General features: G+C 42.1%; 1 protein-coding gene across 1 annotated transcript in view; it reads right to left on the reverse strand.

The window, feature by feature from the left end:
• Positions 1 to 8,765: 8,765 nt before the first annotated feature.
• LOC106862485 (mucin-5AC-like) overlaps positions 8,766 to 24,080 on the reverse strand; it is a 40,068-nt gene continuing 24,753 nt past the window's right edge. The window contains exons 9-28 of the mRNA XM_088166582.1: positions 23,711 to 23,828; positions 22,752 to 22,890; positions 21,658 to 21,768; positions 20,461 to 20,530; positions 19,900 to 20,037; positions 19,650 to 19,814; positions 19,049 to 19,143; positions 18,148 to 18,274; positions 17,140 to 17,395; positions 15,522 to 15,574; positions 15,050 to 15,150; positions 14,178 to 14,329; positions 13,601 to 13,739; positions 13,400 to 13,513; positions 12,711 to 12,890; positions 11,226 to 11,465; positions 10,446 to 10,602; positions 10,174 to 10,302; positions 8,976 to 9,019; positions 8,766 to 8,879 (exon numbers count right to left, since the gene is read on the reverse strand). Of these exons, the coding sequence (XP_088022708.1) occupies positions 8,766 to 8,879; positions 8,976 to 9,019; positions 10,174 to 10,302; positions 10,446 to 10,602; positions 11,226 to 11,465; positions 12,711 to 12,890; positions 13,400 to 13,513; positions 13,601 to 13,739; positions 14,178 to 14,329; positions 15,050 to 15,150; positions 15,522 to 15,574; positions 17,140 to 17,395; positions 18,148 to 18,274; positions 19,049 to 19,143; positions 19,650 to 19,814; positions 19,900 to 20,037; positions 20,461 to 20,530; positions 21,658 to 21,768; positions 22,752 to 22,890; positions 23,711 to 23,828 (2,642 nt within the window). The remainder of the gene's footprint in view (positions 8,880 to 8,975; positions 9,020 to 10,173; positions 10,303 to 10,445; positions 10,603 to 11,225; positions 11,466 to 12,710; positions 12,891 to 13,399; positions 13,514 to 13,600; positions 13,740 to 14,177; positions 14,330 to 15,049; positions 15,151 to 15,521; positions 15,575 to 17,139; positions 17,396 to 18,147; positions 18,275 to 19,048; positions 19,144 to 19,649; positions 19,815 to 19,899; positions 20,038 to 20,460; positions 20,531 to 21,657; positions 21,769 to 22,751; positions 22,891 to 23,710; positions 23,829 to 24,080) is intronic.

Below are 24,080 nucleotides of genomic sequence, written 5' to 3' on the forward strand. Positions count from 1 at the left end.
ACAAAGATATTAATGTGGGTCAAAAGAAAAAGCTGGGTGTAAAATATTAAGAATGACAATGACATACCTGGACTGACAGTGGTGCCAGAGAAAACTGTTGTAGCAATATTTTCTTTAGTAGGAGAAAAGAATGTTGTAACAATTTCTGTTACACCTGTGGTACTTCCAGACTGAGGAAGAGTTGTAGTGAGCAGACCTGAGGAGCCAGTAGTGGTTCTTAATTTTATATCAGATGACGTAGAGGAAGTGCTGGTGGTGGTAGCAATGTTGGTTGTGCCTTCTCTGGCTGGGGCCGTGGTGCCAGGGACAGCTGTTGTTCCAACAGTGGTTCCTGTTTTGATTTCAGAGACTGTAGTTGGAGATTGGGTGGCCACAGTGGAGGTTTCTCCTGGAGCTGAGGTGGCTGAGGCTGTTGTGCTGCTTCCTGCAGTGGTACTGAAGGTGCTGGCAGTGCTTGTGGCTGGGGTGGGCACTGTTGTTGTAGTTGGTAGGAAGGTGGTTGTACGTTCAGTCTGAGGTGGAGAGGTGCTGGTGGTTGTAGCAATGATGGTTGTGCCCTCTGAGCCTGGGGCTGTGGTGCCAGTGGTGGTTTCTATTCTAACTTCAGAGATTGTAGTTGGAGATCTTGCAGCCTGGGTTGCCACAGTGGAGGTTTCTCCTGAAGCAGAGGTGGCTGAGGCTGTTGTGCTGCTTCTCTCAGTTATCCTTGAGGTGCTGGCAGTACTTGTGGCTGGGGTGGGCACTGTTTTTGTGGATGGAGTGACGGTGGTTGTACCTTCAGTCTGAGGAGGAGAGGTGCTGGTGGTTGTAGCAATGATGGTTGTGCGCTCTCTGGCCTGTACCGTGGTGCTGGGGACAGCTGTTGTTCCAGCAGTGGTTGCTGTTTTGATTTCAGAGGGTGTAGTTGGAGATGTTGTAGCCTGGGTTGCCACAGTGGAGGTTTCTCCTGGAGCTGAGGTGGCTGAGGTTGTTGTGCTGCTTCCTTCAGATGTCCTGGAGGTGCTGGCAGTGCTGGTGTCTTGCTTAGGCACTGTGTACCTTGGAGTGATGATGGTGGTTCCCTGCGTTGAGAGGGCACCTGTTGTTCCTACAGTGGATGTTATTATTATCTGTGGAAGTGTAGGGACAGCAGATGTTGTTGCTGCAGGTTGTGTTGCCACTTTGGTCGTTTCTGCTGGGAGCTGTGTCGTGGAGGTGCTTACTGTGGTTCCCGTGGGTGCTAATGTTGTCTGGCATTGTCTTTGGTCACAGCACAGCACTGAGATCTGGTAGTCGAAGCACGTGGGGTACTTGAGAGTCTGATCCTTATTTCTGCACACAAGTCCCCTCTCTAGGCTGCACTCAAATTTCTGTCCCATTATTTTCACAATGCTGTCAGGGTAATCTTTAGCTTGGCACTTGATGTCTTGTGGCTTGTCACACAACTCATACCCAGCAGCTCGGATGTTTTCAAATGTCTCTAAATCTCCATTTTCACTGCCTGGAGTAGGGGAGTCCACGTTAAACCACTGTGTCCAGGCACAGCGCCCCACCACGCAGTTGTCTGTGGAATTGGAGATGCGGATAGTGGTGGAGGCTTGGCTGGGCACTGTTGCTGTGGGTGGGGTGATGGTGGTTGTGCCTTCAGTCTGAGTGGGAGAGGTGCTGGTGGTGGTAGTGATGATGGTCGTTGTGCCCTCTGAGGCTGGGGCCCTGGTGCTGGGGAAAGCTGTTGTTCCAGCAGTGGTTGCTGTTTTGATTTCAGAGACTGTAGTTGGAGATGTTGTAGCCTGGGTTGCCACAGTGGAGGTTTCTCCTGGAGATGAGGTGGCTGAGGCTGTTGTGCTGCTTCTCTCAGTTATCCTTGAGGTGCTGGCAGTGCTTGTGGCTGGGGTGGGCACTGTTTTTGTGGATGGAGTGACGGTGGTTGTACCTTCAGTCTGAGGTGGAGAGGTGCTGGTGGTTGTAGCAATGATGGTTGTGCGTTCCCTGGCCTGTACCGTGGTGCTGGGGACAGGTGTTGTTCCAGCAGTGGTTGCTGTTTTGATTTCAGAGGGTGTAGTTGGAGATGTTGCAGCCTGGGTTGCCACAGTGGAGGTTTCTCCTGGAGCTGAGGTGGCTGAGGCTGTTGTGCTGCTTCCTTCAGATGTCCTTGAGGTGCTGGCAGTACTTGTGGCCTCAGTGGGCAGAGTTGTTGGAGGTGGAATGATGGTGGTTGTACCTTCAGTCTGAGGTGGAGAGGTGCTGGTGGTTGTAGCAATGATGGTTGTGCCCTCTGAGCCTGGGGCTGTGGTGCCAGTGGTGGTTTCTATTCTAACTTCAGAGATTGTAGTTGGAGATCTTGCAGCCTGGGTTGCCACAGTGGAGGTTTCTCCTGAAGCAGAGGTGGCTGAGGCTGTTGTGCTGCTTCTCTCAGTTATCCTTGAGGTGCTGGCAGTACTTGTGGCTGGGGTGGGCACTGTTTTTGTGGATGGAGTGACGGTGGTTGTACCTTCAGTCTGAGGAGGAGAGGTGCTGGTGGTTGTAGCAATGATGGTTGTGCGCTCTCTGGCTTGTACTGTAGTGCTGGGGACAGCTGTTGTTCCAGCAGTGGTTGCTGTTTTGATTTCAGAGGGTGTAGTTGGAGATGTTGTAGCCTGGGTTGCCACAGTGGAGGTTTCTCCTGGAGCTGAGGTGGCTGAGGTTGTTGTGCTGCTTCCTTCAGATGTCCTGGAGGTGCTGGCAGTACTTGTGGCCACAGTGGGCAGAGTTGTTGGAGGTGGGATGATGGTGGTTGTACCTTCAGTCTGAGGTGGAGAGGTGCTGGTGGTTGTAGCAATGATGGTTGTGCGCTCTCTGGCTTGTACTGTAGTGCTGGGGACAGCTGTTGTTCCAACAGTGGTTCCTGTTTTGATTTCAGAGGCTGTAGTTGGAGATGTTGCAGCCTGGGTTGCCACAGTGGAGGTTTCTCCTGGAGAAGAGGTGGCTGAGGCTCTTGTGCTGCTTCCTGCAGTGGTACTGAAGGTGCTGGCAGTGCTTGTGGCTGGGGTGGGCACTGTTGTTGTAGTTGGAAGGAAGGTGGTTGTACGTTCAGTCTGAGGTGGAGAGGTGCTGGTGGTTGTAGCAATGACGGTTGTGCCCTCTGAGCCTGGGGCTGTGGTGCCAGTGGTGGTTTCTATTCTAACTTCAGAGATTGTAGTTGGAGATCTTGCAGCCTGGGTTGCCACAGTGGAGGTTTCTCCTGAAGCAGAGGTGGCTGAGGCTGTTGTGCTGCTTCTCTCAGTTATCCTTGAGGTGCTGGCAGTGCTTGTGGCTGGGGTGGGCACTGTTTTTGTGGATGGAGTGACGGTGGTTGTACCTTCAGTCTGAGGAGGAGAGGTGCTGGTAGTTGTAGCAATGATGGTTGTGCGTTCCCTGGCCTGTACCGTGGTGCTGGGGACAGGTGTTGTTCCAGCAGTGGTTGCTGTTTTGATTTCAGAGGGTGTAGTTGGAGATGTTGTAGCCTGGGTTGCCACAGTGGAGGTTTCTCCTGGAGCTGAGGTGGCTGAGGTTGTTGTGCTGCTTCCTTCAGATGTCCTGGAGGTGCTGGCAGTACTTGTGGCCACAGTGGGCAGAGTTGTTGGAGGTGGAATGATGGTGGTTGTACCTTCAGTCTGAGGTGGAGAGGTGCTGGTGGTTGTAGCAATGATGGTTGTGCGCTCTCTGGCTTGTACTGTAGTGCTGGGGACAGCTGTTGTTCCAACAGTGGTTCCTGTTTTGATTTCAGAGACTGTAGTTGGAGATGTTGCAGCCTGGGTAGCCACAGTGGAGGTTTCTCCTGGAGATGAGGTGGCTGAGGCTCTTGTGGTGCTTCCTGCAGTGGTACTGAAGGTGCTGGCAGTGCTTGTGGCTGGGGTGGGCACTGTTTTTGTGGATGGAGTGACGGTGGTTGTACCTTCAGTCTGAGGTGGAGAGGTGCTGGTGGTTGTAGCAATGATGGTTGTGCGTTCCCTGGCCTGTACCGTGGTGCTGGGGACAGGTGTTGTTCCAGCAGTGGTTGCTGTTTTGATTTCAGAGGGTGTAGTTGGAGATGTTGCAGCCTGGGTTGCCACAGTGGAGGTTTCTCCTGGAGCTGAGGTGGCTGAGGCTGTTGTGCTGCTTCCTTCAGATGTCCTTGAGGTGCTGGCAGTACTTGTGGCCTCAGTGGGCAGAGTTGTTGGAGGTGGAATGATGGTGGTTGTACCTTCAGTCTGAGGTGGAGAGGTGCTGGTGGTTGTAGCAATGATGGTTGTGCCCTCTGAGCCTGGGGCTGTGGTGCCAGTGGTGGTTTCTATTCTAACTTCAGAGATTGTAGTTGGAGATCTTGCAGCCTGGGTTGCCACAGTGGAGGTTTCTCCTGAAGCAGAGGTGGCTGAGGCTGTTGTGCTGCTTCTCTCAGTTATCCTTGAGGTGCTGGCAGTACTTGTGGCTGGGGTGGGCACTGTTTTTGTGGATGGAGTGACGGTGGTTGTACCTTCAGTCTGAGGAGGAGAGGTGCTGGTGGTTGTAGCAATGATGGTTGTGCGCTCTCTGGCCTGTACCGTGGTGCTGGGGACAGCTGTTGTTCCAGCAGTGGTTGCTGTTTTGATTTCAGAGGGTGTAGTTGGAGATGTTGTAGCCTGGGTTGCCACAGTGGAGGTTTCTCCTGGAGCTGAGGTGGCTGAGGTTGTTGTGCTGCTTCCTTCAGATGTCCTGGTGGTGCTGGCAGTGCTGGTGTCTTGCTTAGGCACTGTGTACCTTGGAGTGATGATGGTGGTTCCCTGCGTTGAGAGGGCACCTGTTGTTCCTACAGTGGATGTTATTATTATCTGTGGAAGTGTAGGGACAGCAGATGTTGTTGCTGCAGGTTGTGTTGCCACTTTGGTCGTTTCTGCTGGGAGCTGTGTCGTGGAGGTGCTTACTGTGGTTCCCGTGGGTGCTAATGTTGTCTGGCATTGTCTTTGGTCACAGCACAGCACTGAGATCTGGTAGTCGAAGCACGTGGGGTACTTGAGAGTCTGATCCTTATTTCTGCACACAAGTCCCCTCTCTAGGCTGCACTCAAATTTCTGTCCCATTATTTTCACAATGCTGTCAGGGTAATCTTTAGCTTGGCACTTGATGTCTTGTGGCTTGTCACACAACTCATACCCAGCAGCTCGGATGTTTTCAAATGTCTCTAAATCTCCATTTTCACTGCCTGGAGTAGGGGAGTCCACGTTAAACCACTGTGTCCAGGCACAGCGCCCCACCACGCAGTTGTCTGTGGAATTGGAGATGCGGATAGTGGTGGAGGCTTGGCTGGGCACTGTTGCTGTGGGTGGGGTGATGGTGGTTGTGCCTTCAGTCTGAGTGGGAGAGGTGCTGGTGGTGGTAGTGATGATGGTCGTTGTGCCCTCTGAGGCTGGGGCCCTGGTGCTGGGGAAAGCTGTTGTTCCAGCAGTGGTTGCTGTTTTGATTTCAGAGACTGTAGTTGGAGATGTTGTAGCCTGGGTTGCCACAGTGGAGGTTTCTCCTGGAGCTGAGGTGGCTGAGGTTGTTGTGCTGCTTCTCTCAGTTATCCTTGAGGTGCTGGCAGTGCTTGTGGCTGGGGTGGGCACTGTTTTTGTGGATGGAGTGACGGTGGTTGTACCTTCAGTCTGAGGTGGAGAGGTGCTGGTGGTTGTAGCAATGATGGTTGTGCGTTCCCTGGCCTGTACCGTGGTGCTGGGGACAGGTGTTGTTCCAGCAGTGGTTGCTGTTTTGATTTCAGAGGGTGTAGTTGGAGATGTTGTAGCCTGGGTTGCCACAGTGGAGGTTTCTCCTGGAGCTGAGGTGGCTGAGGCTGTTGTGCTGCTTCCTTCAGATGTCCTTGAGGTGCTGGCAGTACTTGTGGCCTCAGTGGGCAGAGTTGTTGGAGGTGGAATGATGGTGGTTGTACCTTCAGTCTGAGGTGGAGAGGTGCTGGTGGTTGTAGCAATGATGGTTGTGCCCTCTGAGCCTGGGGCTGTGGTGCCAGTGGTGGTTTCTATTCTAACTTCAGAGATTGTAGTTGGAGATCTTGCAGCCTGGGTTGCCACAGTGGAGGTTTCTCCTGAAGCAGAGGTGGCTGAGGCTGTTGTGCTGCTTCTCTCAGTTATCCTTGAGGTGCTGGCAGTACTTGTGGCTGGGGTGGGCACTGTTTTTGTGGATGGAGTGACGGTGGTTGTACCTTCAGTCTGAGGAGGAGAGGTGCTGGTGGTTGTAGCAATGATGGTTGTGCGCTCTCTGGCCTGTACCGTGGTGCTGGGGACAGCTGTTGTTCCAGCAGTGGTTGCTGTTTTGATTTCAGAGGGTGTAGTTGGAGATGTTGTAGCCTGGGTTGCCACAGTGGAGGTTTCTCCTGGAGCTGAGGTGGCTGAGGTTGTTGTGCTGCTTCTCTCAGTTATCCTTGAGGTGCTGGCAGTGCTTGTGGCTGGGGTGGGCACTGTTTTTGTGGATGGAGTGACGGTGGTTGTACCTTCAGTCTGAGGTGGAGAGGTGCTGGTGGTTGTAGCCATGGCGGTTGTGCCCTCTGAGCCTGGGGCTGTTGTGCTGGGGACAGCTGCGTTGCCAGTGGTGGTTTTAATTTTTATTTCCTGGGTGGAAGCAGTAATTGTGGATGTTGTTTGAATTGCAACAGTGGATAATACAGTTGGATGAGTTTCTTCTGCAGATGTAGTGGTGCTTTCTGTGGTGGTTGTGGAAGTGCTGCCCATGGTGGTAGCTTGGGTAGGCAGTCCTGGTGTGGGTGTAGTGACAGTTGTGCCTTGTGTTGGCAGGGCAGTAGTTCTGGAGATTATCGTGGTGCCAGGAGTGGTTTCTAGTGTGGATTCTGGGAGAGTGGAGATGGTACTGGGTGATGATGGGCCTTGGGTTACTGCAGTGGAGGTTTCTGCTCTAGTAGTTGTGATTTGGTAACCTGTTGTTGAGACTTGTGATGTCGTTGCTGTTACTGAGGTTTCGGTCAGAGGAGTATTTCTTTCTCTTGATGTTGTAGTTACTTCACTTTCTTGTTTTTGTGTTGTTGGTTTTATCGTTGTCTGCACTGTAAATGGTGTTGATTCTACAGCAGTAGTCATGAATTCTCTTGTGGTTGTTGGTGTTGTAGTTTGTACTTCTGAACATGGTATGTATCTGCAGCATGATATTCTGATTTCATAATTATAGCACTGCTTAGATTCTTGGTCCTGGTTATTGCATATTAATCCTCTGCTTTGACTACACTCAATTGTTTGGTTAAGTTTGCTAATTTCAGTATCTGGGTATTCTTTGGCTCTGCATTGAACTTCACTTGGGTTTATACACACGCTGTATCCTTTATCCCTGAGATTTTGAAATGTTTCATAATCTCCACTGTCTTCTTTGTTTTCAGGCTGAGTGGAATCAAACCATTCTGACCACACACAGATATTTTTCACACATACAGTTGTCACTGGCACTGCTGTTGTCATTTCTGTAATTCAAAGGAGGAAACATAAGTCTTGTTTGTTCTTATTAAAGAGAGTTCCAGAAAAAAATTATTCATCTTCCATACCTTATTTTGTTGTAAATAACATTTTTATATTGTGTAGTATTTTAATTTTAATGAACTTGCTTTGGCAGTCTCAATTTAATTTCTAAAGTAAGTTTTGACCTTTTGCCTGTATTATAATTATTGCAGAGGTACTTTCTTCGATAGCTATTAAAGATTTGTAGCTAAATACAAGTATTCTGATATCCTTTGACAGTATGTCAGTGCTTAGATAATAGATATCCCAATGCTAAGGTATAAGTAGAGAAGGTTTTGTTCTCCTTGGTGTTATCTCTGTATTTACGCTTAACTGCATAACCATGCAGACTTTAAAATATTTTTACCAGTTAATGACTTTTCTACTTAGTTCAGTATTATTACATGTAACATATTTATAAATATAAAATATATACTTAACGTATATGTATTTTATATGTAGTTCATTATAATAGAGAATACACATATACTATATATGAAATATATAATCTAATAGGTATATTCTATATATGTTAATAAGACTTCATATTCCTGGCATTATGAAGATAACCATGTGGAATAGATACGACTTTCTCAATATGAATGTTACTTAATAGAAGACTTGAATTTGAATCTTTAGTTCTTGCTGTACTATAATTTTGTGGCTATATTTCTCACAATTACTCAGAATTTGGTCGCTGTAATTAATTAACTGCAGGAATAATATAGCAATGTACCCCAGAAGTAGAAGGAAACTGTTGGTTTGAGTATTAAACACAATTAGGAAAAGTTCTAAAGAATGGTTTTAAATAGTTTAAACATTCCCTCAAACTAAAGGTCTTATCTTCAGTTTGTGCTTACATGCTTAGTAATTTAAGAAATGGCAGCAACTGTCTTTCATGTTTTCAGAAGCTAGTCTAGAACTGCTGGGGTTTTTTTTGCAAAGAAATGAGAAGATTCTCCAGGATGCAACGATTAATAAAGTCTATTAATTTTTCCCCCGGGAACACCATGGTGAAACAGAGAAAACTGAGTTTATAATAAATGCTGTATTCATTTCTACATCCTTAACTATGATCTGCCTTTTCAACTAAAGTTGCCAGGTGAATTGGTGGCTCCAGTAGAAGTCAACACTTTCGAGTAAAATTATATACCATTAACCAATGAAGAGGTCCTACCTTTCAGGTAATTTTTTGTCACTTACAGAGATTTTAGAGTTATTTTAAAGATTATTAATGCATACCTGCAGTAGTAGTTGTGGGCTGACTTGTGGAAAATGTAAATGGGGTTGTTGTAAAAATGCCACATTTAAAGATGTCTCTGCTTATTGTTCCATTGGCATCACATGTTGCACTGATACACCATCCAGTTCCATCTGTGGTGTTGTAGATGAGTTCACCATATTTATAGCTATTCCCTTCATAAATGCAGTTGCAGGCTGTAATTTAGAAGAAGTTTATTGTCAGTTCAGGCACCTATGAAAAGATATTATCCAGTATTTCTTGTTCTAAATAATTTTTCTTCACTCTCTTACCTTTATCATCGAATTTGCACTGTAAACCTTCTGATGTGCACTCACTGAAACAGAAAGCATAAAAACCCATATATGTTGTGATTGTGATGTAATTTTATTGGTCATCTTTCTGATGGATACTGGCATCAAAAGGCAAGGCACTTTGTGTTTATTCCTAGAGTGTTCTCCTTTTTGGCCTTTATTTTCCAACTCTTCCTTCATATTAAACTCAAACTTACAAATAGAAGTGGAGTTAAATATTATGCAAAGTTACAAGTAGAACTCTATAGGAAGACTTTCCTTTTTCCCTTCATATCACCTTCTTTGCATTTGCAATGTTTATGGACTAAATAAAAGGCTAAAAGGGTGAGTCTAAATGCTCAAATGATGCAAGTATGTAATAAAATACTTGAAAGAAGGCCACTAATTAATATCTTTACTGATGACACAACATTTTTTCTGCCACAGGAATGTGAAACAGAGATAGCCTAGTCATAAAGGATTTCTTGTTCTTCATGTATCTTTATGCTGAGGATTTACAATATAATCAGGAGCAAATTCAATGGAACATAAAATCACATAAAATCTTATTTATGTAGTAGGAAAACTGGCATTAGATCGTAAGGCATTATTTTTTTGCAGGTATTTTGAACTGATCCTGCATGTAACAGGAACACACAACTTCCCCCTGGAGTTTTGGCCTTTTTTTCCTTGTATATGATGACGTTGGTATGTTGTCTTACCATATATTACATTCATCCCGTTTATATATCTTTCCATTTTCATCATCATAACAGTCACAGAGACTAACACACTTCATCTGATCTTCATGAAAATATGGCTTGTCTGGTGGGCAGTTAGGGTAGCAGCCTGAAGGTAGAAAAGGTAAGAATGAGATATAGTCAGCAAGGGCTTTATTTGTGCCCAATGCATTTGCAGGTCTTGTTTTTAATAGTCATAATGTTTTTGCTTTATGTTTTACAATAGCTCTAGGAAGTAATGCAGAGTTAGTAGCATCAGCAGAGCCCATCTATAAGAACTTAGTCCTAGAGATTTTCTCACTCCAGTTTCTATACTCTGCCTCCATTCATGTGGATGTAATGATATTAGAAAAAATTGAATTGTGCAAATACAGCTGATGGAGGAAATACACTTCATTAAAGACAATTGAAAATATAAGAATATGTACCCACTAGAAGGTACCTGCAGCTATTTTTACCTTCTAAACCTGGCAGGTCATTGAGGCATTTTCCACTTGGGTTCTTACAGGTCTTCATACAGGAAGCACCACAAGGCTTATAGTGCCATTCACATTCTCCTTGCTGATTGTAGTAATCACAGAACAGTGCTGAGGAGAAACAGAAAGTTGAACATATTCAGGGAAAAAAAAAAAAGGCAAATAGCTTAAGCATAAAAAATCTACACAGTGAGATGTTAATGCACATATGTAAGATGCTGCACTTTCAGAAGTGTTTATGACATAAAACTTACGACAAATTGTTGGGCTTCTCCAGGCTACACATACACCAACTTCACTGCATGCTTGAGCATAGGCAGCTACTGCTGTACAAAAGCAATCACAGTCTCCTCCAGTGTCACAGGCACAAGCATCCGTCACACATGCTTGGTAATATTTTGCTGGTTCAACCTGTTAATAAACAGAAATATAATACTCTGCATCCTGCCTTCTAAATTATTTCTTACCTTCGCTAGAGTAGTTTTCTTACAATTGTAGCATCCCAGAGGAAAGCCCAACATTGGTAATTTATTTTTCTTTTATAAGACTGAGATGATGCCAAATGATGCATCCAAATCATGTATTGCCAGATTTTTAGAAACCCAGACTTGTATCCTGGTGTAAGATTAGATTAATTTTCAAAAAAAAACATTAGGCAACTGCACAGTTAGCTGACAACATTTGTTCTGTACTTAGTGTCAGGTAAAGGCTATGCTGATACTTCATTCCTATGTTATTATTTTACTGAGCTTGTCTTCTCTACCTGGTAGATGAGAATTTTTATTCAGGTCAGGCTGCAAGGAAATACACAGTAATTATGAAATTATTATTCTTTTGTAATTGTCTTTTTATTTCTTACAAGTAGGGACTATTAATCTGTCCCATTGAGGGCAATTCAGACTGGAGTTTTCCTGGCACAATTTGAAGTGAAACATGTTAAGAAATGAGGCATGCATGTTAAAACCTATGAGAATAGCATCTTCACCAACCCACAGACTTAGTTTTCACACAGTAAACTTCTGCCCTGGTAATACCTGAGAGTGACAGGCAGCAAAGACGTTGCTGTTGATGATGCTACACTGCTTCTCTGACCAGGACTTCCGATACGGGTTGGTAGAACATGGGTCCTTGACACTGAAAGCATCAGGGCATGTAGAGGACACTTTCCAGCTGTTTCCAAACTCTAGGACATTCTCTACTACAGACTGACTCCTTGTAGTAAAGTCATTGACGCTGTTGCCGTCATAATTTCCACAGAGACCACAGACCTGGCCCTGCAAAGGAAGCAAACAAAAGAGTAATGGATGTGAGAAAACTTGAAACAAAATCTGAGACTGAAAGAATACTTGAAATTCAGCTCTTAGAATGGTAGTATTCCATTCTATCAGTCCTGAACATCTTCATACTCTAGAATGGAGGAACAGAATATGACCACTAAGGCTACAAGGATACTCTTCTTAACTCTTTTCCTATAAATATGAACAGTAAAACCATCTTTGTCATTGTAACTGTCTGTGTTTGAGGTATATTTTTAACAAGGAAATGAGGACTCACAGCTGATTAGGCTTTTCATTTAAGCCTTGCTTTATACAATAGCTATACATATAAGAAAAACAGCCTTCTAACTATTAAGTATTACCAGTCCAGCCACCTAATCTATTGCGTCTTTACCATTTAGTCTGATCACAGGTATATAAAGAAATTACATTTTCCTTGTGCATCCAGAAATATCCCTCATTCTGAATGTATGGATCTGTACAACAGTGAGAGGCTGCAATACATGCTTTCTCTATGAAACTGAGGTGCATACTTTCCATATTACTACTATTTTTATAAAATTCCAGTGAGTGAGGCAGGAAAAGAACTTATGGTATTGAAAGAAGTTGGTATATGTAGTTCTAAATTATGCTTAGTTTTAATACCTAATTTAAATGTCATTGTGGCATGCAGTAAGATAGCAAATTCCGTATTTACTTCAGTTTTTAGTGCTTATGTATCATAAGCTAAGAGAAGGAGTATGAAAATTGGAATTCATTTTCCTTTTCATCTGTGCAGTTATATGCTTGACAAATACTTGCTGGCATATAAGAGGCTTTCACTCATAATACACTTCCTTGTTCTTGAAGTGTGATAATTTGTGTGTCAATGAGAACTGGAAACAATGGATTATTTTCAAGATCAAGCCTATTCAGTTGATTTATACACGTATAGTTATGTAACTTTCATAAGTCTGATAACCTTTAACAAGGTTCCGTTTATAATTTCAACAAAGTCAAGTCCAAAACCGCGTTTTGCCAACTCAAGTTCTGTCAGGCCAAGTAGACACTGGAAGCTGCCTTCCAAGCTCAGAATGGCAGCAGGATGATGTCATGGCTTCCTGAGGTACCAAAGGAATGGAAGGCACCATGGGATGAACTGCAGGAATGCTAGAGACATCACTGTTTGGGATCCTGGCAGGGTCTCAACAAGATTCACACCCAGTCAAACCTGGCCAGTAAATTGCCATTGAAGTTCCTCACCTTGAAGCCAGGGCTGAGCTTGATGAAGATGCTAGTTTTCTTGTCCCACATGAGGATCAGGCCACTTTTGGTCTCAATCACCAAGTACATTCCCATGGAGCGAACCGTGTATGGCACCTCGTCATTCTGTCCTCTCCTCACCACGCTGACACGCTCTTCACCAAGGATCAGCTCATAGCTCTGAAACAGGAGGACAAGGTGAGGAGAAATGAGCTCAGTAGCTGCAGCTGTGCTCTCAAACATGGTTTTCTGCTTTTAAGGCTACTATTAATAGTTTGTATCATGAAAACAAATAATAAAAATGCCATAAATCAAAGCAATGTAGTTCAAAACTCAGGTTCCCGGAAGTGTGGTGACAGACATTTTAAATGGTGTAGGTCAAAAAGTGTCTTTTGACTGTCATGGAGGAACTATATTGCATACAATAAAAGAATCTTCTGACATATTAGGCTGAATTTCTGCCTTTAGACCTTTACTTTTCTCAAGGATGATGCAAGACAGTGTAGGAAGTGGAAAACATAGGTAGGAAATCTACCAAATATTTCACTTGAATCTGATGTAAACCTAATTTAATAGTTGAATTTATTTTTAAAATATTTTCCAAATTCTTTGAAGCAATAGAAATCTAGGCTTCTCCTAAGCCTTAGCAGGTACAAAACAAAACTGGTCAATATGCAAAACCTTCTTACCTCTAAGAAAACTTTGATAGATTTTGAGCAAGTTGTCCCAGTGTTGCCACAGGGAATATTTTCAGTGACAACCCTGAAGGTCCCATTGACTGTGCCACTTTTCCCACAGTGGTCCTGGATAAAGAATAACATTTAAAAATTTGTTATTTTTACAGATATGATCAAGATTACCTCTCATTTGCAACTGCTAACTATCAGTACCTGGACTAGTGTGTATTCACAGTTTCCATTGAAGCTGAACCTTTTGTCATCAAAGGTGTTATAATGACCATCTCCATAAACAGCACAAGTGCCCAGACACTGATCTTTGGTACATTCCCACTTCCTATTCTTGCATACACTAGAAAAAAAAAAAAGAATGTAATATTTTAATAATAAAACAACTCATTTTTTTGTGTAGACATATCTGAACAATCAGTATTTGTTTGGCAACCCGTCCCTGCCAAATGCTATATTGATTCTGGAAATAAAATAGCCTTTTACATTTTTCATGTAAGAATTAAATAAAAGTTTTCTTCTGCTACCTGAGTACCTAAACTGCAAAACAAGATACTTAATGAACTCTGTAGTCCTAAAGGTTTCCTCCCATTCTGTGCTTTGGCCATGTGACAGAGACAGAAGGCAACCTTCTCATACTGTGTAATCCAAAACTAAAAGATCTAAACTCCATCAGCTGATTAAATTTGCAATCCAAATCCTTCCTTGCTCTTGTACTATATAAGGCCTTTAGAAAGGCAAATGATAGAACCAGGAATGCTACTTCTGCAGATATACTTACCAGGTGTTACAGTCAAAGTCGATCTTTTCCCCAGGCTGATACATGGCTTCGTTGTGAATACATGGACATTGCTCTTCAGGAATACAGCCACCATTCCCATCTAACACAAGCCCATCTGGGCACACGCAGCCAGATGTACATTGTGAGCTATACTGGAAAAGAGAAGTGAAAAACATCATTTTAGAGTGAAATGATCACATTAGAAAAAGGAAGATTAAATTCTCATAAAAGATGCCTTATATGGTCTTTTTTTTGCCCAGCTTAAATAGGAGAGAACTATGAAGTAATTAAAGGATAATGGAACAAAAAGAAGTTATTAGCCATAGATTAAATAGAATATAAATCTGTTAGAGGAAAATATTATATACAAGTAATATATACAAGTATATATATAAGTAATATTTTTTTCCAGTTTGACTGAGTTATATTGAAATGTATTTATCTCATATGGAATTACTCATGAAATGGCATGTGGCTACCAAGAACTTAAGTGGAGTAACATAATTAGATGTGCAAGAAGTTCATAACTGCAGCATGGTATGAGAAAGAATAATTTCTCCTAGCCAATTCTTAGCCTTTCCTACAGAAGGCAAGTAAGTGGTAGAGCCCTAAATTTTTCACTACTAGTTACTGTTACCTGCAGTAGCTGAAGAAAGGTAGACACTTATCTTAAGAATTAATTTGGATATTACTTATTATATTTTGATCCAAGTGTTCCATTGTTAATGCTTCATAGCATCATTTTAGGGCTTTTGCTACAAGAATAATGTATCTGTTGTAGATTTGGAGTAGATCCCATAGATAATTACTTTAACAGCCAGAACACAGACAAAACCTGGAAGCACCATGTCATTGGGCCATGACATACTTACACACTGCATATCCAGAGTCTGGCAGCTTTTTTGACATTCTGCTCCAATTGTTCCTGCTGTGTTGTTTTTACAATCAAAGTAGACCATGGGGGATTCACAGACTAGAGGAAGGAAAGAAGTGGCACAGGGCTTATTCCACAGCTGTAGCCATTTAAACCATCTATAAGTTCTTTGGAAATTCCCTATTTCAGTTAGAAGAGATTGCTGTGCTATTCAATGTGCTGAGCAGATTCACTTCAGAGCACTGGATTACCAAAAAAATTCCCCACAAAATAATTCAGAAAAAAAAGTCTTTATATAAAAAGAGGTTTTATGATTATCTAGTCCACTCCTGCCTTTTATGATAACTGTAGCACTATGATTAAGTGAGAAATGCTTCCATTAAAAATCCATTAAGAAGAATCAATTCTGTGAACTATTCTCTACAAGACCTGATAAAGAGAAAAAAAGTTAAGTGGAAGATTATTTTTACCTGGAGTTGGATTTGGTGTTCCAATGCAATTCAGTCTTCCCTGGACACAAGTGCTGTGAGATAGGGAAAAACAATCTAATTTTTCTCTCCTCTCAAACCAAGTATTGAGATTGAGAGCTACTTATCCCTTGTCAAGTTTCAGAATTTTCAAAGGAATTCCAAAAACCTGTTGTGCAGTCTCAGGAAAGAATTCCACTAAATAGCACTACACATGCTGCTTTCATATGATATCCATTGTTGCTTAGCAGGAAAATTCATAGATTGTAATGCATATATGTCACTGCTTGTTACTTACATTCTTGTAGGATCTGTTCTTGCTGGTGTTGTTGTAATTTTATACTTGAAAGATTATGGAATTAAAAAGAAAATGCACCGAAGTAACAATTGCTCTATCAATCTAGAAATACTACAGAATCATAGAAACCTTTAGGTTGGAAAAGACCCTTAAGATCATCGAGTCTCACCATTAACCCAGCACTGCCAAGTCCACCATGAAACCACGTCCCTAAGTGCCACATCTGCATGGCTTTTAAATACTTGCAAGGATAATGACTCAACACTTCCCTGGCAACATGTTCCAATGCTTGACAATAATTTCAGTACAGAAATTTTTCTTAGCATCCCATCAAAACATACCCCAGTGCAACTTGAGGCCATTTCCTCCCATCCTGTCACTTGGTACGTGGGAGAAGAGGCTCACCCACATCTCCCCACAACCTCCATTTAGGCAGTTTTAGAGAATGTCTTTTAGTGAGTGTCTTTGCTGAGCCTCCTTTTCTCCAGGTTAAACAACTTCAGCCCCCTCAGCTGCTCCTCAAAATACCTGTGCTCCAGACCAGCTCTGCTGCACTTATCTGAACACCAAAATGTCTTTCTTGTAGTGAGAGGCTCAAAACTGAACACAGGATTTGAGGTGCAGCCTCACAAGGACCAAGTCCAGGGGGACAATCAGTTCCCTAATGCCAAAGGCTTTACAGAAGTCCAGGCAGACAGCACCCACAGCCTTTCCCTCATCCCCTAAATGGGTCACCCTGTCATAAAAGGAGATCAGGTTGGTCAAGCAGCAGCTGCTTTTCCCAAACCCATTCTGGCTGAGCCTGATCCCTGTTTGCCCTGTATGTACTCTGTAATCACACTCAAGACAATCTGCTCCATGTCCTTCCCTGGCACCAAGGTCAGGCTTACAGGCCTGTAGTTCCCCAGATCCTCTCCAAACTTTATTGTAGATGAGCATCTCCTTTGCTGACCTGCAGTCAACTGGGACCTCCATGGTTAACCAGACTGCTGACAAATGACTGAAAGTGCTTTTGTGAACACTTTTTCCAGCTCCCTCTGTGCCCTTGGGTGGAGCCCATCTGGCCCCATAGAATTGTGTGTATTTAAATGATGTAAGAGGTCATCACTTTTCATTGTAGTGGCTTCATTCTGCTCTCTGTCCCCATCCTGCAGCTCAGGGGAATATGTATCATTTGTAAAAGTTGAAAGTAAAGTTAACCCAAAGTTGAAGAAATTGAAAAGAGAACATTCTTTTGAAATTCAGGGTGAAACCATCTTACACATACCAGACTTTAATGAGAAAATGCACGTTGTTTAAATGTTTTTAAAAAGATTCACTTACCATACACGCCCATTTTCATGGATCACTTCTCCAAATGGTATAGGAGATCCTCTGTAGTAGCAGGGACATTCCTTAGCAGGCACACATTTGCCACTCTCATCCATGTAGGTCCCATTTATGCAGGTGCAGCCATCCACTGGGACAAACTTGATGCTGCAGGTGACATCAGGCTCGCTCAGAGAGCGGCAGGTGGGTTGACAAGAAGAGATGGTATAGCTGTAGCTCAGGGATTTGGGACATGAGGTGGTGTATTTTGCTTGAGAGAGGAAAATAAAATAGATTGTTAATTCCAGATGGTAAATTCTCATGTGAAAAAAGAAAAAGCATAGGCAGTAGAAATAACATGTAAACAATACTGTACACCTCTGCTTATGTTGCATCTTTCCTGTAAATGTATTTGTGAATCATTTCAGAGTTTGAGCTGAAAAGCTGCTGTACATGTGGAGTAAATGATGCATGCAAAGAAGAAAATATTTTTTCAAATGGAAGTTCAGAAGGAAATCTCCATTTGGTGCTGCCATTCATTGCCAAGATGTCTAAACTTCTTGAGGAATGAGACAAGATGTACCCCTGTGTGTTGACTGGTATGCTGAATACAGACATACTAGGTGAGCAGAACCCAGTGTGCAGCTTCAAAGACTTAATTTACAAGTGTTCTGGTTGGTATTGCTAGTACTGCTATTCTAACACAACACATTATCTCTGCAATAACTTGTGATACTTGTAAAGCTGTAGTGAAACTCTAAATTGCACAGAAACAGGTGGAGGCACTTCCATAACAACAGTCCCTTTCCTAATCAAGCCACGTCTCCCATCTATTCATATTCACTTTTGCCAGCAATGGATTTATTCTAAGGGGACAGCAGAGAATTACTTCCAGGAGTGCACTTAACGAAATCCCTTCCTCATCACTTACCGATTTGTCTAGAAATGAGTAGAAAATAATCTCAGATCAGCAATTTTTATTGATGTGTGTTCTTAGGAAATGGGATAGTAGAGAGTACTTACAGCAGACATCAGCCCTCCATCCCTGCAGCTGGATTCCTTTTGCAGCACAAGCTCTCACATAGGCAGACAGGGCTGCACACAGACAGTCCTCACTGTTTTCACAGTTACATGTGTCAAACATGCAGTTCTAAGAATGGAGAGAAAAATAAGGTCTCAGCACTGGAAATACCGTCAGTCTTTAAAAAACAGTGAACATTATCTTTCTAGTCTTATTCCTTAATCCTTCTTCAGATATGCTCACTCACAGACAACAGTAACACTCTTTATCACTTTCTGGTCTTCGTCTAAGGTTCCTGGCAGGGGAAAATGCAGGTAATGAAAATTCAGTCAATTACTGCAGTTATAATTAGGAAAAAATGGTCTTAAAATCTGTTATGCCTTTTGCAGCTTCTTGGTCCTCTGAGCCTTATTAGTGGATATGCTGCATAATAGCATCCAAAGCTCTCTTCACAATGTGCAGTTCCAGACACATCATTTCACCAGAGTGGATACCGAGTGACTCCTAGTGAGAAGAGTGATTTGCAAGGCGCTGATAGCAGAGTGATGGTAATAAAGTAATGGGCTTTCTGTTCCAAGTGGTGATTAATGAGATGCCAGGCTGATAAGGTGACAATTGACTGATATTCAAACAAGCATTTGTCATGCCTTTAAATACACTATCAGCCTCATGTGTAAAACCATCCGGGTGTAAATAGCTGCCTTTTCATCGGCAAACAAGTCAGGCTCTTGAAGCCAAGACTGACGATCGAAATAAAGTAATGTTACAATACAAAGAGAAACACAGGTTTTGAAAGAAGGAAGTAGTGCTGTACAGCAATGGGGATGCAGACATTGCATAAGACATTCTGGAACAGCTCCTATTTCTATTGTTTCCTAAGGGAAAAGCAGTCTGACAAAGTACCGTGTGGTAAACAGCGGGATTGATTGCATAGTGACAAGCAGCAAAAGGTCCTGTGCTGTTAGTGAGCAGTCCACACCAATGCTGAGCGTATTTTTCTGTGAAAAGAAGAAACAATAAAAATGCACATTAGTCTTTGTACTTCATTAGTCACAGACCCATGCTGCCCTGGCCTATGCAGACAGTTCTGACATTCCATTAAATCTCTTCTTCTCCCGTCTTTTTTTTTGTTTTGTTTTCTTTTCACTCAGCTTGTGGGTCAAGGTTCCTAAAACTAAAAAAGAGGACTTGCTGAAGGGGAAGAATTAAAGGATTCCAAAGATGGTCCTGTAATCCACTTCTCTGACGAGTTGTCAGCTTGGACATCGACTCTATTTTCAGTGACCTTGCACTTTGCTTCGCTTATGCCTCTGTCACTCTTTTTTTACATTGTTACTTATCTTCAGTGCTTTCATTTTGAATATTTGTTTCTGATTTCAGATGTATGTTTTTACCAAATATGTAAGTCTTTATTTTTTATCTTTGCTTTCTAACAGATGTGTTTTCCTTAGAGATGAGCAAAAAGAAAAAATATAAACCAGAAGAAATTCTAAGAAGCACTCACCATTATCAATGCTGAGTGCACAAGGATTCTCAAAACTCTGCTGGATATTAGGGCATGAAGCCTGAGTTTTCCATGTATTAGCAAATGCTGATGCTGTTCCTTCAATTATTCCACTGATGACCTTGAAATCATCAGTTTGGATGTTATTGAAATTCCCACAGAGACCTGTTGAAAAGCAGTGAAAAGTTTATACTGCTCTGACTACAATAAAAGACATTGATCAAGGTGTCCTTTTATTTCATTCACTCACCACAAGTCTGGTTTTTGAAAGAAGCATCCAGACGCACAAACACTTGCATCATGGGTGTGAACTGCATCTCAACCTGGACGCCAAAGCTCGTGTCCATGATCATGAAGAACGAGGAGGGTCTGAACATGGTGACATTGGCTACACATGAGAAACAAAATGGTCACTTTCTGAACAAGGCCAAATGCTGAAAACACAATGCTGTCCTTTGTGAATTTCTATTGCATTTTCTGCAAATTCAGAAGTGAAAAAAAGATCTGGAGGTCAGAGATACCACATAGAATCCTTAGTTATTGAAACAGAGAACAAAAATAAAATTTCTTTCTGAGCAGGTGTGAGCACAGGGCTAGTAACAAAGAAAGAGGTAAAGAGATGTCTTCTGCCTACACTTTCGTGCAGTGGAAAGGAAGTAAATCTGAGAGTAATCAAATCAGGAGACCTTAAATTCTGTTTGCTACTGCTTGAACCCTTGCCTGTGCTTGCCCTGCATTTCTCTACGACACCAAACATCCCACTTTACTTCAAAAGCACTCGTGTCATTCAGTGTTAGAGAAAAAAAGCTACCTGCTGACATGGGCAGCTGGGTGTAGATGGAGTTCACAAACACACCACCATCAGGTTTGACCTCGACGATCTGATAAGGGAGAGAAACAAAAGGCAGCTCTGTGAGTCACAGAATGGTTTGGCTTGGGAGGGACTTTGAATTCAGCTCCAACCCCTCTGCCATCCATGGGCAGGGATATTTTTCACTAGACCAGACTGCTCAAGGGTCCATCCAACCTGGCCTTGGACACTTCCAGGGATGGGGCATCCACAGCTTCTCTGGGCAACCTGTTCCAGTACCTCATTACAGTGACAGTAAGGAATTTCTTCCCAATATCTAATCTAAACCTGTCCTCTTTCAATTTGAAGCCATTCCCCTTTGTCATATGACTTTGTGCCCTCCAGCTTTCTTGTAGGTCCATTTTAGGGACCAAAAGTCCTCTCTAAAGTCTCTCCAGAGCTTTTCCTTCTCCAGGAGGAACAACCCCAACTGTCCCAGCGTTTCCTGTCAGGAGAGCTGCTCCAGCCCTGTGTCTTTGTGGCCTCCTCTGGACCTGTTCCCACAGGTCCATGTTCTTATCCTGGGGACCCTGGAGCTGGGTGCAGCACTCCAGGGGATTCTTCCCCTCTACTCTGCTCTGGGAAGAATCCCCTCCCTCACTCTGCTGGCCACACTGCTTTGGGTGTGGCCTTCTGGGCTGCCAGCCATGTGTGAAAAATAACTCCAGTCCAAAGAGCAATAATCAGGAAGACTCCCGTGATATTAATCAAACCAATATTCAATAAAAAGAGTAGATCTTTGTGATTTCACCTCCCCCTTATTTCTACTTAGTACACTTTACTAATTTTCCCTGCCAGAAAAGAATTACTTTAAAGGGACTTTCTCAGCTTATTAGGGAATTACATCATCTTGTTTTCTTTGAACACATCTCAGTGATTAATTACATCCCCAACTATTGTAATCATAATTACTAACCTTGACGCTCATGGTTTTTCCCCATCTAATTGCCAGAGAAAATAGCTTTTTTCTGCTTTGTGAGTACAATGTGTTTCTTAATGAAATTCCACAAAGCCAAATTTATGGCTGATCTGATTTTCATAACAAAATCCACTTATTTTCACTTGATTAAAAGTATCATCTACTCATCACATATGCTGAAAACCTGACAAAGAAATGCAGCTCCCCATATTTTTATTGAGCTTATTTTGCATTCTTACAGTTTGTCCTTTATTCATGTTGAGGGTCACTGACTTTAAGCAGGTCTCAGTGTCAGTTAAGCCACACTTGCGTAGCTCTGCCAGGATGGTAAATTTGTCACCTTTACAGTCCTGAAAAAAAAAAGTCGAATTATTCCACAGAAGACTAATTACAGAAGTTTTCCCTATGCAATTTTCTCTCAGTTCTGAAAAAGTATTTCTTTTCCTGGAGAACACACAGACTCTGGTGAATTCTAGAGCTTCTTTGGCTGCACATTCAGTTTTGCCCTTGTTTGAATTATTAGGAACAAGAAATGTAGAATCTGGATTTTATTGATTATATCCATATGGATATCAGATGGAATTCCATATTCATATTTGGTGGTTTTATTCATGACAACTAATGTTTGATTCAATTCTACTGTAGCTCTCATCTTTCTGTAGCTGGTATCAATGCTAGACAAAAAATTCAGATAGAACCTGTTTCAGGTGAACAGTAACATATTATTTCCTTTTACTGAATTGTGCATATCAAAACATTTCACCTACACATCTATGTGATTAAATATCTTATTTATAATTAATTTCCAAATTTTCTATTTCTTTTGAGTTGTTTTTAAATGCTTAAAAACGTTTAAAAGCTAAGTGAAATGTGTTAATTAACTTGAAGTGTTTTTCTGTATTTAAGCTCCACAGAAATGAAAAAGAAGTCTGGTTTATAATTTTTTTTTTTTTTTTAAGAACAGTTACTGGAATTTTTACAGTTGTACCGTTTGGCCAAATACCATATAATAGAGTAACATGGCAAAAATTATGCAACCCAGGAAGAAATATGGATTAGTTATACTGAAGGTTGCACACTAAGCAAATTCTTAAAAAAGACAGTGCTCTTCAATTACTCTCTCACAGAACTGGAAATTTCCCAGTGAGCACCACACAGTGACATCCTAATAATTAACTGATGATTGTCACTGAAATGGCAGCATTGCAAACATGTGGCTCAGTGGCAGGGAATTGAATGTCTGAGCTATGTTTCAGAAGTGTTGATGGAGATCATGTTTTCTTTCTATAAATCTCTAGGGCTTTGTGACCCAGAAGTGTCCTCTGAGCCCCACCTTAGAGAGGACATAAGTGCAGTCTCCGTGGTGATCAAAGATCTTCTTATCATATGTGGAAATGTGGGAACCTCCCACTACAGAGCAAGTTCCTGGGCATGACTTGTCTTGGCAGCTCCACTGGCCTCCATTACAGGTACTGGAAAAATAAAGTTAGATTAAATCTGTAGCAAGAGTCCAGAATCAGAGGACATGCAGTGCTGCTTTGCTATTATTTTGCCCTTCAAGCTGTGGTTTGACACACAGGTTTAAGAGTTTCCAAAATGCATTGAAATTGTGATGCAACATATTAAAATCAACGACTCTGATAACCATTAACTCCTTGCTTATCTAATTGTTTTCTTTCTTTGGACAGATGACTTCTCCAAAACAGGTGTTGGATAAATAATTGTGTGGATTTCTTCAGGTAACATAGAGCACAGTGACAAGTTAAAATATCTTCTGGGTTTGTTCTTTTTTTTTTTTTTTTCATGTAATATAAATGTATCATAAACTAATAAATAAGAAAAGGTAACTCCACATCTGTTCCTGATGCAGACTGTGTCTGTTTTCAAAGCTGATGTGGTAGAGCACAGGTAAAGGATTAATTGTGAAATCGAGCTGGTGTTGTGCCATCCCTTGCTTTCTCTAGAGAAAATAAATATTTGCAAATACATTAATGACTACAACTTCATCCCCCTTAGAGAATTCCAAATGTTTGAACAAAATAAACAAGAAGGAAGCATTTTAAATGACTAATGAGAAATCTAAACATTGTAAATTCTTGCTTTGATCATCATGAGAGAGAGTGCAAAGCTAGTTACAAATAAAGCAAATAATCTTCTTTAAGGGTGCTTTGGAAATGTAATGGCCAGTTAAATACACAGTCAATTACCAATGATGTAATTGCATGTAATAAACTATTAAACTCATTAAGTATAGGAGAGGAAATAGCGAGTTAGAAAAGTAACAAAGGTTACCAGGTCTGGCATGGCTCTGAAAAAGAAGTTCCTGTAGCATAGGTTTTGCCGTTGTAAATACAGGAGCACTGCTGCTGGGGAATGCAGCCAGAATTGTTGATGTCATCAAATACAGTCCCTAGATTTAAAAAAAATAAAAAATAATTAAAAAAAAAAAACCTTGGTCAATTAAAGAGGCATTTCCATTTCCTATACACCAGTGCTGAAGACAGCAGGACTATGTCAGTTTGCTGAGTAAAGGATTCAACCTTTGTATTCTTAAATTCCACCTGCTCTGAAAGAGGGACTTGTAGCACAGGTGGATGGTTGTAAGATTGGTCTTGATCTGTTTGCTGTTCTTTTTTCTTGCTTTCCGAATATTGTACATGTA

Source organism: Sturnus vulgaris, chromosome 6 (genome assembly GCF_052056855.1).
Source record: "Sturnus vulgaris isolate bStuVul1 chromosome 6, bStuVul1.hap1, whole genome shotgun sequence".
In the NCBI taxonomy this organism is placed as follows: Eukaryota; Metazoa; Chordata; class Aves; order Passeriformes; family Sturnidae; genus Sturnus; species Sturnus vulgaris.